The sequence below is a fragment of the Hippocampus guttulatus genome, chromosome 22 (genome assembly GCF_054856545.1).
Source record: "Hippocampus guttulatus isolate MCC_2025c chromosome 22, RoL_Hgut_1.0, whole genome shotgun sequence".
Classification (NCBI taxonomy): domain Eukaryota; kingdom Metazoa; phylum Chordata; class Actinopteri; order Syngnathiformes; family Syngnathidae; genus Hippocampus; species Hippocampus guttulatus.
In genome coordinates, this window is record NC_141282.1 from 2,132,345 (window position 1) to 2,150,364 (window position 18,020).

The 18,020-nt window shown below is 44.8% G+C and overlaps 1 protein-coding gene across 1 annotated transcript; it reads left to right on the top strand.

The window, feature by feature from the left end:
* The first annotated feature begins 1,326 nt into the window (after window positions 1-1,326).
* On the top strand, window positions 1,327-17,063 carry ntf3 (neurotrophin 3). The gene is made up of 2 exons (XM_086103335.1): window positions 1,327-1,473; window positions 15,245-17,063. The coding sequence occupies exons 1-2, from the start codon at window positions 1,456-1,458 to the stop codon at window positions 16,121-16,123; spliced, it is 897 nt and encodes a 298-aa protein (XP_085959461.1). The 5' UTR covers window positions 1,327-1,455; the 3' UTR covers window positions 16,124-17,063.
* The last annotated feature ends 957 nt before the right edge of the window (window positions 17,064-18,020 follow it).

Below are 18,020 nucleotides of genomic sequence, written 5' to 3' on the forward strand. Positions count from 1 at the left end.
ATGTCACATGACGCGTCAAAAACGAACCGGGAACGTGCCTGGTATATTCACGTAACATATTAAGAGTTATTCCGATAACTATAAGCATAAAGAACATGCTAACAAATTTACCAAATGATCAATGTCACTTCAAATCACGAAATGAAAATTCTGTGTCACTTTGAAACAACTCCGCCAACCCCAGAGGGAAAATATGCAGCACTTCTTCTTCTACGTCACTTCCGTCAGACTCATCGTTGACTTATCAACACAGGCCTAGAGCGCCCTCCTGTGGTTTAATGTGGAAAATAACATGTGAAATGACATAATAATGTGTTAATAATTTCACACATAAATCGCACCCCCAGCCGAACTATGAAAAAAACTGATTTATAACCCGGTAAAAATACGGTAAATGTCGAAAAACTCCATCAAATCAAACCAGTAGTTTGGCATGCAGGATGCTCAAAATCAGGCCGCCTCTACTGACATCAAGACCGGCAGGAAATTGTCGCAACGGCATTCGGCGCAAAAACGAGACTCATCTGTATCGCTTGTATTTACAGTCAAACCTCGGTTTTCGTCCATAATCTGTTCCAGAAGGCTGTTCGAAAAACGAAATTGTTCGAAAACCGAAACCACGCTCTTTTTTAAAATAAAAATGTTCATTGAGCACGTCTGCTCACAATGGAAAGCAACACGAGGAAGCGTCACTTCCTCGTCTACCCGAGGAAGCGTCACTTCCTCGTATAAAGAAGGCGAGAGGAGTCAAATGGTGCATTCAAGTGCGCTCAGTTTGTTCGAGAACCGAAATTTGTTCGTCATCCGAGGCATAAAAAAACTCGAAATTTTTGGTCGAAAACCGAATTGGCCGAGAACCGAGACGTTCGAAAACCGAGGTTTGACTGTATTTGTTTTTACCTGTCCGTCAAAATGTCTTTACGTGATTGGTCGATGGTGCTGTTTTGCACCAAAAAATTAATAAAAATAAATGACTTATTTTGACTACCCCCCAATTTTTTTTTAAAAATAAATTTCAGTCATTCAACTCCTCGTGTCCCCACTATGAGCAACAACACACTTTAAGTCTACTTTTTCGTGCAACCACTTGACAGTAATAAAACTGAAACAAAAACCAAGACAAGCTTTTGCTCGGTCTTCCGGACATAGTTCTGTGCGCACCGCACACCGCTCTTGGCGGCGACATGCGCCGAGAGCCATCTGTCCTGCATCAGAGAGTGTGTGTAGATTATGTAGGAAGCGGTGAGAAAAGGGGGGAGGAGAGGGAGGGAGGGACGAAGGGAGCGAGAATTACGCACACCCTGATCCTCTCCCTTCCTTCCAGAACCAGTGTGGCGGTGGTGGTGTGCAGGCAACTCTGCAGCCCTCCTCAGTGAGAGAGAAGTTTTCGCCCAAAGGATTCGGTCCAAGAATTACCTTCATGTCGACTCTGTTGGATACTAACCGGCCGATGCTATGGTTACCTTTATTACGGTAGGACAATTTAAAATTAGTTTGATACCGATTTAAAAAAAAAAAAAAAGATGCCGAAAAGCTGTTAGCAGCAGGTAGTCAGTCCTCAAGAGTCCACTTGCAAAAACTTCTGAATGAACTCATCTTGGCGGGTTTAAAAAAAAGGCTCCTAAGGGCTCCGAGAGTAAATATTTACCTTTTGTACAGCGCACGTTATGTATTCAAAAGCTTCGTTCCTCCAATACAAAGCCACATGACCCAAAAAAAAAAAGAAAAAAAAAAGAGACTGGGCAGGGAGGAGAGACTCCCCGTGTCTTTGTGCAGGTAGAGGGTTGGGTTTCTTTAAGTTGCGCATAAATATTGCCCCTGGAGCTGTGCGGCAAGGCGTGTGGACGTGTTTCAGGGAGTGGAATGAGCTGATGTGGTTGAGATGGTATTTTGGGGGAAATGTAAAGACGATTCAACTTGATCATCGGCTCACTTGATGCTTCGGAAAGACCCGGAAGCGTAATTTGCATTTTAACAAGAGTTTAAAAAAAATTTTTTTGTGTGTACCAGTGGGTAAAGTAAAAAAAAAAAAAGATTCTCAGTCTTTATTTGGAACGCACCTCACATCCGGTAAACGGTTCTTGCATGTTTCTATGCCTTAAAGGCACCTTTAGTTGTGCAGCAACTTGTTACGCAAGTCCGACAATATAATTTTGTTTCCCGATTGGATTGCCCGACAGGTATGGGCAACTGCTCCGGAGTGTCGCGATCATCACTGTGCTTGCCTTGTTCATGGATTGCTCAAATGATCCTTGTGTGCCTGCGTATGCCAATCAAAAAAGGGGGTCTGCAAATGAAAAGCGAAATAACTTCACTTGCGCTTCGCCGCACTGGCCTTGACGCCGTAGGTTCAGCGGGTGTGATCGTTTTGCTGCAGTCCCTCACACACGCCCCCCCTGTCCGTCACCGACACTCCACTCGAGTGCGTGACAGTGCGTGTCCGCGTACAGAGGCGATAAAACAGCTGTTGCAGCGGCGAGTTGGGATGCCCCCCCCCCCCCCGCCAGTGGCGTGCAGACGCACGGCAGGCTGAGGAATTAGGACGTGGGGAAGAAGACCAGGCATGCGCCAAGGCCGCATGTCAACTTTACAGGCTCTTGAAAAGGACATCGGATGCACCTCGAGGCTAACTCGGTACCGCGGCTTTGGCCAGTTGCGTGCCAGTATGGGGGGGGGGGGGGGGGGGCGGGGGAGCTGCAACAATTCAGTTTCACAGTCTTCATCGGGGCGTGAGCAGAACATGACGTAGATAAAGGCTAAAAAAATACAAATAAACTAACGAGCGGACCACGAGAATATATTGCAGTAATTGTGACTTTCTCAGCGTAGAAGCAAAGGAGATGAGCAACAATCAGTGAACAGTTTACATAAAAATAAATAAATACAATAAAAAAATCACATCATGGCCAAAGGGTTACTTTTACAGACACTCGCCATGAAATGAGGCACTGTTTACTTTGGAAGGAGTCGTCACATCTTCACCGGGGTCTGAATAGCCTGCTTTTGGTCGCAAGAGCAAACGCTCGTGCCTGTAAACCAGATGTCTCAAACTTGCAGCCCGCAGGCTAAACAGTGGCCCGCAGGATGCGAGTTGGAGGTCCCCGCCTTGATATGAAAGTCGTTAGTGTGGCCCGCGCGAGTTTGATATGGAAGCCGTTTGTGTTAGCACTACCTCTGTGTTGAATCGTTAGGGCCAGTCTCATTCGAAACGATAGTGGCAACGTGATCGCGCCCACGGTGCCCCGCTCCGGTTTGAATACACGTGTAAATCACGGATGTAAACAACCCGATGTTACACACGCACAAGAACGGGGAAAATGAGTGCTAAGATGCCAACACAGAGCTAGCATTATTATATACACACAAGCGAAGTTTTATGTGTTTGTGTCCGTGTTAGCTAGCCACTAGCCAAAGTTTTTAAACTGTATTACATTTTGGATTTTGTGTTTCCATGGTTTCTGACCTTCAACCAATCACTAACGGTGCCATCAACGTCATATGCAGGCATTTCTTTCTGGAAAACCTGATGCAGCCCAGCCTCACCTAGACCTTCGCTCCAGCGGGCCCCCCCCCCCCCCCCCCCCGAGTTAATTGAGTTTGAGACCCCTGCCGTAAACTAAAAGCGTGGCGAAACGCGGTGGTTGGTCGCTTTCGACGTTCTCCGTGAGTCTGTCTAACCGCTTCAGGATATCAAACCTCAACCTTTCGGATAATGCTACGGCCTTTGCTTGGGCGAGTGTTTTGCTCGTTCCTCGGTGTACAACGCAGGCACGTTTCGGAGGAATTTGATAAAGCTTAAAAAGCTTAAGCTTAAAACAAGAAGTCCTCATTCTGAGGGAAAAGTAATTGTGAGGCCAAATAGATATGAATCTGGACCGGTGGTGGAAAAAAAAAATTGTGGTCTGACGAGTCCAAATTTTAAATGGAGCTCCAGAGAAATGGATGATGTGATGCAAATCAAGCCCGGTTGTCACCGTGCCAGCCTGGTTACTGATTTGGACTTGATTCTCAACAAAGATAGAGACAGAGAAGAATTTTCCGTCAGTTTCTGGGATTTTTTTTGTTTGTTTGTTTGTTTGTTTGTTTTTGTTTTTGTTTTTGTTGGGGTTCCCCCCCCCCCCGTGATGGCACTGCCAGATTTCACTGGGCTCCGAAAATGAGAGTTTCAAAAAGTTGTTTTGAAACTCTCCTGGAGTCTGGCCAGAAAGCTCCGAATCATCTTTCTTGACAAATTTGGAAGCATGCGCTTGATTATTTCCAACGTCCATACTTCGTATCCTATTCCCAGTCATTTTGCGTCCAATCAATTGCTGGAGGACATCGGCTGCGCCGGGATCAAGATGGGCGCTTTCATCTTATGCGGTCGGCAATTTTCAGAGCGCCCCGCCGGCCTCGTGATAGTTTATCCTTTTTGCGGAGTGTTTATACGCGGCACATTCTTATGGCTTGTACGAGCGAGGGGAAAAACGTGAAGGCGTTTGATGAAGCGTAAGCCGTGTTGCTTCCTCTTCCTCTCACATGGCACGCTGGACCAAAAACATATGCGGGTTATTGCTCGGTGCCCATGGCCTCGCGCTCATCTTATTACAACACAAGTACAAGGGAAAAAAAAGGGGAAAAAAGTGAATAACGAGCATTTTGACGGCGATTTTGACGGACAGGAGTAGCCGATCGGGATGGGGTGTTTCCGAGGTGAGGCCGCGCATTCCGATCACTTCAGTCAGATGACTGCGGATGCTCCCTCCCCTCTCTCGCTCGCTCCGTTGTGACCCGCTAACCCGCTTCTCTGTCTGAAATTATTGACTTGATCCCCCTTCACTTTCACCCGCGCCGACATTAGGTCGCGCATTTGTTCTTTTTATGACGGCTTTTAACCTCCCTCATTCATTATTTTTATTTATTTATTTTTTTGCTTCCACTTAATTATTTATTTTTTTTTTAAACTCAGCGCAAAGTCCTGAATACTTGAGGATGTACCGCCGCTCACTTTGGAAACATCCACCCACCGGGTTTGTGGGCGACTGCATTCCCAGTCGACTCAGATTGGGATTCGGGTCTAAAATGGGTGTGAACTCAACTAAATCGGTACAGCAGCGCAGTACCGATGCGCTGCGGTGACATGAGATGCCCGTCGGTGATTTGTGGCGAGTCTGCTTCGTGGCCGCTTTGATATTTGAGGCTGACAGATGTTCGAATCGGCCGACGGGCGACGACTCGCTGCCCAGTGTGTCAAGCGCACACGCGCGCGCTCGCACGCAGGCCTAATCCTTGCTTGTCCTGCCATTTGGTTTTAACCCCAACCTTAAAATAAAACTAATCCCAACTTTAATCTTGGCAATGAAGCTAAATATCGAAACCGAAATGAGACTCGGACATCTTGGCTCTCTCGCATGGAGTCTTGGTGAACGCCCATCCGAAGTTACAGTAAAGTTTGCACCTATAAACGAACGCAAAAAGCGTCGGCACGGCGACCCACCCTAATGTGCACCCTGCCCACTCGCTTCCATTTTATTAGTCAGTGGGAGAACAAAGCGAACGTCAGACTCGTGCGGTCCCGGTGGAGAGTGGGATGAGGAGAAATGGACGGACATGTGCAACTCATCAGATTTTTTTATTTATTTTTTTGGTGTGTCTTATAGGTTACATTCTGTCGAGGACACGTTCAATTCTATACGCAGCGGTGCCGTTTTGTTTTAGTAGACATGGGGTTCCCCCGCTGTGCAGCTACAGGGAGCGCTCGCTCACTCGTCCGACCGACCGCTGCCGAAAGCCGACAGACAAAACTTCCTGCCGTGAAATGAAGTTCCCGTGTGTTTTAAAATGTCTAAGTTTAACCCCCGAATCGCGCATGAGGGAAAATCCTTTGACAAGCACAAGCACGTCTTTGGTCCGGCGCCAGCCGGGCCAGGGGTGACGATCACATTGTGGCGAGTCAAGGGCAGCGAAATTTGTTATCATTTGAAAATTGAGATGTGGATTGTTTGTCAGGGGTTAAAAAAATGGAGATTGTGGCCGTCATGAATCGGCAAAAGCTAATCTCACTCTGTCCGTCCAGATACCTCGCCCATACTTTGTTTATTCTGAACACTTTGTTGCTAGCCGCTATCGAGCCTTGAGGCTAACGTTAGACATGGCCGCCATCCTAGCTCACAGTCAGCCAAGTTGTCGGCGACATTCCGGGCGACTAAATGAAACAATCCTGGTCATTTTGTTGACGCTAACCACGCTAGCCGCTATCTAGCCTTGAGGCTAACGTTAGACATCGCCGCCATCCTAGCTTAAAGTCAGCCAAGCTGTCGGCGACATTCCGGGTGACTAAATGAAACAATCCTGTTTTTTTATCGGCTTGTCATCTCGGTTAGCCCAGTGAGTGGCCGTTGTTTATGACGGCGAACTTGTCAGCATCTCAAGTCTTCGCATCTGCATCCGGAGCTTCTCTGTGCTCAGTCAACTTTTTAGGCCTAGTTGTAACACACCCCAAGAAATAAAAATATCTCGTGTGGCTGATATTAACCGATTATCGTTATACGGAAAAAAACTGACTGAAAATGAGCTGAGCATACAGGGATCAAAGTAGATGACAGCAAGCGCCGTGAAAAACGATGGCACCGCCATTTTGAATCATGAGGCACTTCTACAGCGGAAACTCGGTCATTATCTTCGAACGTCATCTGTTTTTGGAGGTGAATCATGTGCGCTCAGTGAGGCGACCAATTCTTTTGATTGCGATCAAAGATCGACGATGAACAATTACGAATTATTTCCACCCAATTGGGCTTTTAATGTGATTGTTTGCTTCCCGTAAGTAAAATAATTAAATTGTAGCTCTTCCAAAATTTAGGGAGACTCAGGACTTTCTTAATCCTCATAGACTTGAGTACCATGACAAAAAAATAGCCCCTCCCGGCCCCCTGGTTTATGAACCCCCGCCACCCCCCACATTTATCACACTCTTGTTTCATGCCACCCGTGGCAGAACATGAGTGAAAACTAACTAGTGATAAGGCGATGATTAGTGAGTACGTCACATCACTGTGAAATCATTTTGGCTCAGTCTTTGTCACAGAATTGTTTCAGGCAATTCCAGCATGAATTACACTTCGGGTAACGCCAAACTATCTGAATTGGATTAGATTCTGGACTTGGTCAAGGTCCTGAATGAACAAAGCTGCCCCAGACAATCACATTGCCTCCACCATGTTTGGCTGTCGGCAGCGATGGTCTTTTCCTCAAAACGCAGTACTTAATATTTCTCCAAAAGTTTGCGAGATCACTCAAATGTTTTTTTTGTTGTTGTCAAATGTGAAATGAGCTTTTGTTTTCTGTTGGTCAGCAGTGGTTTTCGCATTCTCCCATGAATTCTATTTTTGCCCAGTGCCCCGCTCATTGCTGAGAGGCCTGCAGTTCTTGGGGATTTTTTTTTGTGACCTTCTGGATGAGCCATCATTGCATTCTTGAACTAATTTATCTCTTTTTGAGATATTGCAGCCCATTTCATTTTGGGTCAATTTTTTTACAAATAGGTTTGAACCTTCGGGTGTTTTTTTTATGTTGTTGTTGTTTTTAGAAACTGCATTTTGTCATCACTTGGGTGGTCTAAAATTGGCTTGAAGATCCAAAAGTGCGATTAAAAAAAATAATAAATCTGAAATCAGCAAGGAGACAACTTTTTCTTCACGGCACTGGGAAAAAAATCATTTTATGGCCCATAAATATGAAGATCTTTGCAGACCGCAAATCATATCCGAGCACACATCTTCAAAACACTTGCTCAGCAAGCATCCAACACAAAACCTTTGGAAATTCCTTACTCACTCCACAAAAAAAAAAACATCTATAGAATGAAGTTCCTACATTTGGCTTTGTCCTCGGTCACTGGGCACTGTGTCCAGATGATTCACAAGTGCAGAGTGCAGCGGCTGTGGACTATAAAATACTACCAACACACACACACAACAGCGGAAGAAAGGTCAAAAGCCACCGCCAGAGCCTTACACGTCTATTCTTGTGTCGGTGATTCCATTAGGCGTGACGCTGGATTAACTTCCCCCTGATGTCCGAGGGTGATTTGGTTATCACACTGAATCAAGTGTACTCTGTTTTATACACACTGCTTGTTTGGAGTCCAACAATACCAACCCGTGGCGTCAAATCAAGGCTGCCGCCCAATACGTCACGACGATTGAAGCGTAAAAATGACGCAGTGTAGGGAGGTTGGGCCAGCGAATGGTTCTTTTGGTTTGGCAAAAATTCGAATGTGAATGATATCGTTTAGACAACGGAAATGGAAGTCACCGTGGCGTGACAAAGTTCAGTGCGCCATATTTGGCGGTGAGAATGCTGCTGCCGGTTTATCCGATCATTATCTAAATGGTACCGGCTTCTACAATCGCAAGGAATTTATTTTTTTAATGATAGCGGACGAAAAATAGATTTGATAAAGGGTCTTGCCAGTTAACTGCGGCATGGTTATAAAACGACGGACACATTTTTTTCCATCATCACTTCCAATGCCTTGTGATGGAAATGAACTTAAGATCCAGCATCAGTAGATTGATCTCAAAAGGGGATCATTCAAACGAGCCTTCATTGTATGACTTTTTTTTTTTTAACAGATTTAAAAAAAAAAATGCTTTTGAGCTGATGGTAGAAATGACATGTTGTGGACAGTTTTGTTTGTTCTCGTAGGTAAGGGAGTCTTGTACCATAGGTGGACTCGGTTTTGGCGTTCGAACTATACCAGCATATGGAAGGTCTCTCCCAAGTTTTATTTATTTTTCCCACATTGCAGTACTTTCCTTTTACTGTCTTTATACATGAGTATGTTTCTCAAATTCGGCTTGTAAGGTGGCACCGAGCAAGTGCGACAAATAAATATTTTGACTTTGACCATACAAATGATTTGAGGTCATCATTTGAAGTCGAGGGGCGGACACGATCCAGCGTTGAATTGTAAGCGCATCTTTTCGAATTGTCTTTTTGGCATTTGGCTGAAATAAAATGTGGCACCTAAAGCGGGGGAGGTCTCTTACTCACGTATTTTCCGCACGATAAGGCGCTTCGGAGTATACGTCACACTTTTGATGAGTCGCCTATCTGAACCCTTTCATGCACCCTGCAACCTGATAATGTTAGGGAGAAGCTGTCCACTGTGGTAACTGCTGTCCCCGAAAGACTTAAAACTGTTGTCATATATAAGGCGCATCGCATTATAAGGCGCATAGAAAAAAAAAGACAAGAGTGGCTGCGGGTACGTTATGCATCCACTAGATGGAGCTAGGCTAAAGGGAATACAATACAATACAGCTTTATTTATAGCGAGATTTCACAACCGCTGCAGCTGTAACAAAGCACTTTACAAAACATTTAAAATAGAAATCAGTATATTGATCCATATATAAGGCGCACCGAAAAGATGAAATGTTTTTCGGTGCGCCTTATCGTGCGGAAAATACGGCACTTTGTCATTTACTGTAAAAGAGCGCCTGTTTATAATCCCAAATCAGCTGTTGCTACCACAAACGCCCGCCGTGACGTCACTTCCCCATCAAGTAGGTGAGCGGACTCATACCCGCCCGCTAATAACCGGCGTTGCTCGCATTCACAAACACCTCCAAAGCTACTTTTGTCACGGCATAACAGCGAGATGACTCACCTGCCCCCCCGAGGCTGTGAAACATTCATTGAAATTCACTATTAACATTGGAATTTTGCCCTTCCCTTTTAAGCGAGCTTGACAACCTCCAGGCTTGAAACGACAGCGAGGTGGAGGTTGGAGGACGATAAGGAGCGAATCTCAAAGCGCGCCGCGTAATCACATTCGATTCGCATCAAATTCTGTCTTCACAAACATTGTCAGTTGCGGTGATTGGTCTAAACCCATTTGCCACTGTTTACCGACACGCAAGCGCGTCGATCTTGCCAAACCGCCTCGGTAATCCTTTCTGGGCCCAAATTAGGCTGTGCCGATTATCAATACGACGATGAGGAGGAGAACGACTTGGCAGGAAAATGAGCCGCAGACGTGACCTCATGCATTTTGATTTTTTTTTTTTTTTTCGCCAAGTCACGTCCTTTGGGTGCACAAACATCTGGAGCCCACTGGGCGGAATTAGTGCTCAGACGCTGCGGGTTGAAAATCCCCAGGGAGGCTTTGCTGCTTTGGCACACTGTCCTCTAAAGCTTTGACACTAAACGCTCCATCTGTAACTGTCAATGGAGATCTTCATGTTAGTCCCTCTCAAACAACCAAGCAGATTTGTTTGTTTTTTTAACATAGAGGAGGATAAAAAATGGTCATATCTGCTAATCAGAGAGTTAACCGTGTATTTATTTGTGTTTTAACAGTTCATGCCTATCAGCTTGTGGACTGTCGTTAAAGGGCCAAACGGGTGATGCAAATCACTTCTTCAGTGTGTCTCAGAGCCGGACTCTTAAGTTCTGTGTTGATATCCGCTGCGCTGTTATGGCACTTAAATAAGCAATTTATAATTCACAGCTCTGCCGGATGTACGATCAAGATGGGAAGGCTCGAATAGAGCGCACGCACGCTTGCACGCCTGTACTTCTCGCCGCTGCATGCAACAATTAAGCACAAATGAGTTCACGGCGCCTTGACCTTTGATAGCCCGGCAGCCAAAACACAGCGCCGACCTTATCCACATGCTCGACAGTTCACCCGAGCAAAGCTTGCAAGAGGTTAAGTGCGACGGCAACAATGTTCGTGCCACATGTCGATGAGTGTAGAGCACAGGTGTGAAACTCAAGGCCCGGGGGCCAGATGTGGCCCGCCACATCGTTTTAAGTGGCCCGCGAAAGCAAATCAAAGATGACAACTTCCTTGATACTTGCGAAAATGTGGGCCAAAATTTCACATTTTCAAATGCAATATATCAGTGACATATTGTAAGCATTTTTTTGTTCCCAAACCCCTCTATTACAGTTACTTAAACAATAGTTGAATGAAACGTTATTCTGCACTTCTTGATATAGTTTCAGTCATCACGGCCCTCCAAGGGAAACGGTAATTCTAATGTGACAAAGAGTTTGACACACCTGGTGTCGAGGACACCCATTTTACATTCGTGCTGAATCATGTGACACACAACTACCACTGCGAGAATTATAAACTGAGGATATTGTTATACCATATTTTCCGTACGATAAGGCGCACCTAAAATCATTCAATTTTCTCAAAAAAGTGTGCCTTGTAATCTGATACGCCTTAATTCTGGATCAATCTTTTGATTTCCTGGACGAATTTTAAATGTTCTGCGAAAGCGGCTGTGAAAGCTCGGTATGAATAAACCTGTATTATATTGTACAGTATTTCTTTAGCGTAGCGCCATCTAGTGGATGCATAACACAACCGCAGCCACTATTGTAGCTTCTATTCTATGCGCCTGATAATGCGGTGCACCCTATATATGAAAACCGTTTGAAGATAGGCCATTAATTAAAGGTGCGTCTTATACTCCGAAGTGCCTTACAGTGCGGAAAACATGGTGTGTGTATATTATATATTATTATTATTAACGATATAATGTACATGAAAAGAAGTGATTCCCGGTGAGCATAGTAATGTGAACTTAAGCACACATCAACACACACACGCACTGGCAAGAGGTCAAATCGACATTCGGCTTCCACGCAGACTGATCAAGCTCTTGTCCTCATAATCATATAAAAAAAATAAAGAGCGTACACACAGGAGTTCACCTGGAGGATCATGTCACGTATGAACACACAATACCTGGGGCAAAACACCTTGTAAATCGAGCTAACCAGACATCCATCCAACTTTTGCTTTTCTCTGCATGCGGCGAATATGACAAGGGCCTCATCGTTTCTATTTCCAACGTATTCAGCATGGTTGAAACATGTTCAAGGGAATACTTGAGCCTGATGATTCTGATCATTTGAATCAGGGAAACATCAAAATCACACAGGATAGCGGCCTTTTTTCATCCTTCGGAGCCGATAATCGCAGTGGCATAGAAATAATTTTCACTGAAACTACAACTTCAATTATTCAATTGTTTTTTTTTTTTTTTTTTAAACACACGTCACCGATTTGTGAGGAAATCCGAGATAAAATGCAATTTGTTTTTCAAGATGATCTTACCTCTTCTATGTCCTGGAGGGGTGCTCCAATGGCAAGGGTTGGATGATCCCATCAGAACCTGCAAAACAATCACGGTTTTTGATGACAATTTGAAAAAAAATGCCACCGCTTTATAAAAGCATACAGTCAATAATTAAATACAGTGAAACTCCTCTGCAACGAAACCTACATGGGCGAAAATACCCCTTAGTGTGAAAAAAAAATTCATGCATGAAAGCCATTCCCACTTTTTTGCTCCCCCAACAACGAAAAATCCCCGTTCCGTTATATGAAATATTTTTCTCTGCTCTTGCCTCGAGATTCACTACAACGAAAACAAGTATTCCGCAAAAGTCTAATACAACCTCAGCCAACAGCGACCTCTACTGCTTTGCTCCGAAACTGCAACAGCAACCACCACACTGGTTTACACATGCGCAGTAGTCCAGGAAGTATTTCGTTGCATTGCTAAAATGGCTACAAAACAGACCTTTGGATGCCAAGCAGCTAAGACAAGAAGACCAATGAAAGAGACAAATGTTAAATAACATCAAATAAGTGTATGCTCATATTTATGCACTACGTACAGTATTGGAATAAAAATAAAGAGTACACATATACGTGTGTGTGTGTGTGTGTCTTGACATCTGAGATAAAATTTGCTACAGCGAAAAACCCCCTGTTGTGAAAAATTTCTTGCTGCAAACATGATTTCGTTGTAGAGGAGTTTCACTGTAGCACAAAACAAACATTTTTTTTTAATTCTTTTTTTTTTTTTGCTACAATTGTGCCTTGGTCACCTGGGAGCAGTATCACACAGAAAAAAAAAACATTCAGAAGGTTACTCATTGAGCCGAAGTCATATTTGTTACAGAGGATAAGCCTGTGAGCATCATTTTATCTTCCACGGTGTGAGCTCAACACTGTTTTTCATATTTTCACTGCAACGCGGATGACACTCGTGCACCCTTTTATGGCGTTTTGCAATCAAATTCTTCTAAAGAGACCAATCGAGGGGAGGCGAAATAGATGCATGAGTGACTTTGTCATGATGCCGTGCACATGAAATGTCAACAAGAAATATTGCCGTGGAATCTAGCGTCAAATTCATTCATCGCAGACTTGCCAGCGCTAAACGCGACGAGGAAACGTCTCCGCAAACGGTCGACCAAAGCACTGCCGCGACAAAACTGGTCATCCAACGAAAACCAAGATTTATTTCAACGCTTCAGATGATGATGGTGTTGACAAAACATTCTGCCTAATCTTTTCCCTCCATCTCTTTGGTCCTAAGACAAACCAAAACATCCTCCTCCGCACGCTTGACGATAAAAAAAAATGATGAGAACTTGACATTAGAATACAAGCATGTGGTTAAAGCTGACACTGATGAGAGGGAGAAGAAAGGGAAAAAAAAAACTCATCAAGCCTTGGCCTGCCTCGGAACATTTGCTTTGCACCTTAGCGACAACGCCAGAGGGCGGCGGGGAAAACAAATAAACAAACATACAGAAACGTGATTTGTCGGGAATGCGAAACAAACATAAAAAATGAATACGTCTTTCTTCCTTCTGTTTTTTTTTTTTTTGGATCCACTTTGTACGACTTCTGTTGGTCATCTGATTTGAGCCCACTTTCCTGTGATTTGCATGTCGGATCCGCTTCATTCACAAGACATCTGCAAAATTGACTTGGCGGGTACGGGGGAGGGGGGAATACAATAAAAGAAGAATAAAAATCTCTTAAAGCACTGTCGTGCTGTGAGACCAAAGTCCACCCCCCCCCAAAAAAACAGCATTCCAGATTCGCCGGGTTTTTATTCTGACATCAGAAACATCTGAATGTCACATGAAAAATAAATTGTCCTCAAGCAAGTCTCATAAACACTTGATGACTTCCTTTGTAAACACGTTTCCTGCTGTTTACGACTTCAGGACCACTTTGGGCACCGCATTTTTTTCTTTCGGACGCGGTTGCCGATGACGGCCGCCGTGATATTGAATGACTCGACCTTAAAATGACTCCAGCGTCGGAATTCTTTGGGACGTACACGGGCTTGTTATGAGGATGCTAGCGGCTCCGTTGTCGCCACGGCGACCGCAGACAGCTTTTGTCGGTCGTGTGTTTTAGGCTTCAACGCCAAATAAAGTTGACGCGTTTTTCCTGGTGCATATCAAAGCCTGCCAACGACCCCAAGTTGACGCCGAACGCAACTTTGCAAAACTCTGCCCTCTTGTAAATGCGAGGAGTTCTCAATTTGACGCCCCCGAGGCAACAGATGCTTCCTCTTGTTCCAACCTGCCACTGGGAGTAATTTACAGTATGTACACAATACGCATTTACTCTGCACGGAACACAACATGACCAGAATCAGGAAGCACGACTTTGGATAATAATATATGTACCTCCTTCACTGGGAGAAAAACCTTTTGGGGGGTAGGGGGCGGTATGGACAGAATGGGCAATTGTTAGGATGTTTGTTTCAACAAAATTATAAAACACATATGACAAGCAAGATATAATTTTTTGTCAGAATGTGCCTGTTGAAATAGAGTTGCGGGGGACAGGGGAAGCCTGCCAAAGTGCTGTACATGGTGCAAATATCATATACAAAACTATCAAAAATTAATAAAGACAGTAGAAAGCAAAAAAAAAAAAACTAATACTAAAAATCAAGTCTGAGTCACGCTGAGTCAAAAGCCAAAGAATGAGTTTTGAGCCTCCGCTTAGTTCTTCGTACATCTAAAACAGATGAGCTCAGAGAGGTAAGGTGGAGCGAGGCCGTTTAAAGATTTGAAAGCAAATAGGATCTTGAAAGGAACTCTAAAATGTAAAGGGAGCAAGGGAAGGGATGCCAGAGTTATGTGCTCCCTCTTACGAGTACCAGTCAAAAGGTGAGCTGCAGTATTCTGGACCAACTGGAGACGCTTCATGGAGGATCGGCTGACTCCAAAGTAAAGCGCATGACAGTAATCCAGCCGGGATGTGACAAAGCCATGAATGACTGTTTCAAAGTGCTCACGCCTAAAATGCAAGAAGCTGGATTGAACAACGGCACCAATTTGCCGGTCTGATTTAAAACCACTGTCCAGTTTAAGACAAACATTTCAGTCTCAAACTTCCTCTGTCTCGTCTTTGCAGATCTTACAGGTGAATCTAGTGATGTCCATCCTGCTCTATGTGATGGTCCTCGTGTACCTCTATGGTATCCAGGCAACGGACATGGACAACAGTCGCCAGGGGCAACACCAGCAGCAGCAGCAGCAGCCGCCGCCGCCGCCGCCCAGTCCGGACCCTTTAAACTCGCTCATCATCCAGCTTCTCCAGGCGGACCTGACCAGGGGGAAGAACCGGGCCAACCAGAGCCAGCAGGGGAAAAGCAGGCGCGCGCAGCACCAGGACGCACCGCCGCCTCTCCTCGGCGACGCCGAGCAGTGGGGGGAGGCGGGCCGGAGCGGCGAGAGCAGCGCCAGCGCGGAGCAGGGGCGGGTGATGATGTTGAACTCTGACCTGCTGCGGCAGCACAAGCGCTTCAATTCGCCCCGGGTGCTGCTGAGCGACCGGGCGCCGCTGCAGCCGCCGCCTCTGTACATGGCCGATGACTTTGTGAGCGGCGGGCCGGAAGGCGAAACGTCCGCAAACAAGACCCGGAAGAAGCGCTACACCGAACACAAGAGTTATCGCGGGGAATACTCGGTGTGCGACAGCGAGAGCCAGTGGGTGACTGATAAAACTCAGGCGGTGGACACGAGGGGGACCCCGGTGACCGTCCTGGACAAAATTAAAACCAGCGCGGCGCAGGATATCAAGCAATACTTTTACGAGACGCGCTGTCGGACCCCGAGGCCCTTTAAGGGAGGCTGCAGGGGCATCGACGACAAGAACTGGAACTCGCAATGTAAGACCACGCAGACTTACGTGCGGGCCCTGACGCAGGTGCGCAACTCAGTCGGCTGGCGGTGGATACGCATCGACACTTCCTGCGTTTGCGCCCTGTCCAGGAAACGTCACCGGACGTAAACGTGCCGCCTGGAATTCGACAGGACGTTCCATTTACGGCTCGGGTGCTCTCCGCCGCGTGATTCTGCACGTGGGCCACGATATCAAAGGATTTCTGCTGAAGAAAACGTGGGTCCAGAATTTCCGCGCCGCCAATCCACAAACCGGTGCGGCGTTGCCGTTTTGGAAGAACTCGTCCGAGTCGGGGTGTGAAGGGGAACTGTATATATAAATTATTTAAATTATATGAAATGCATGTGGTTTATACATGTCTATATATGTATGTGTCTATATGTATATGTACATGTACTGTATGTGTGTGTGTGTGAGAGAGAGAATATATTTGTGTTATTTATTGAAAGAAGTCTGCTTCTGACGAGTGAGCGACAATGGACTTGTTGCGAATACGAGGCTGGACGGGGCTGCAAAGGTGCTTCACACTGAGACTTATTATGTGCCTTCACCAGTGTGGTTGCCAAGCAAAGTGGGACACATATACACACATATACACACGGACACAAAAGAATTTTCCATAAAATTTACAAAAAGCTGCAAATGATCAGCAATAAATGGCTTATGGACTTGATTGGGCACGCAGACACTCTGGGGAAAAATTGGCCAAACCGCGTCTTCAAACAGCTCATTGTGTGAAGCTTTGGATAAACTCAATCCAGAAATCGCTGTCAGTGAATGAATATAATAATTTAAAAAAAAACTGATATCACAAGCAACATGTTATTTTTCTTTTAATAAACCATGGAGAAAAAAAACTAATGTTTGGAAATATTCCATGAACGAAAGACAACAGACCTGTTTTCGTTTACCACAGAATGGCGTGAGCATGTACTGCAATTGCATTTCTTCACCGGCAGGTTCTTAGAAAATGTATTTTATATATATACACACACATACATATATATATATATACATATATATACAGTATATATTCTATAATAATAACTATATAATAACTATGTAATAACTATAATAATAAAAGCGAGAATAATAATCTGAAGAAGAATTCAGTCGATTTTTTCCGATCCCTACAAATCTTTTGTGGCCGTTATTATAATTATTATGACAGAGGTGTCCGAAGTCACACAAGGTCGGGGCAAAAAACTCGCCATCTCTAATAACCGGGGGTCTTACCAAGGGGGCAAAGCTGCCTTAAGGAGATGTGCAGCCACGCCGAGCTGGGATTTAAAGCCGTAATCTTCCATTCTAAGAGGATCTTATCATTTGCCAGGCTTAAGAGAGGAGATCCGCAACGCCTTCAACGTACTGACAAAATGCCCGCGTGAAGTTGAAGTCACCTTATAAAGACCGCAGAATGCACCTTGGTTTTGTTTTGACTCTCTGGATAGGAAAAAAATACCACTCACAAGAAATGAAAACGATATTAAGTTAAAGGTTGAGTTCTTGTAGGCCAAAATGGACAAAAAATTTTTGACGATCATGAAACAACGATTGGTTTTTCGTAGCCTGCAAGGTGGACCGATGGTGGATGTGAGGGCAGGGGATGTTCCGCCTCATCTGACCGCACGTCGCGCATCATCGCTGGCCGGGCTTGGTGAAAATTGCGTCAAATGTGGATGGTTAAAAAAAAATAATAATAATAAATTAAAAAAATTTAATTAAAGCACACTCAGTGCAGTACACGTAGCATTTTTTCCTACACAATAATACTCAAGCGAAAGAAAAAATAATACGGTGCATTATAAACTAGGGCATGACCGAAAGTGATTTTTTTTTTACGGCCGATGTTTACATGCTTTCGCTGGAGTTCTCACAATCATAAATAATTGAAATCTGCTCCTAATCCCACGAGCCATTGTTTCGTTCCCGCGGCCTTTTATTAAAAAATGTGTCATTATTGTGGCCGCGCATTTCGACATGTCAAAGTGATTACCGCGTCGTC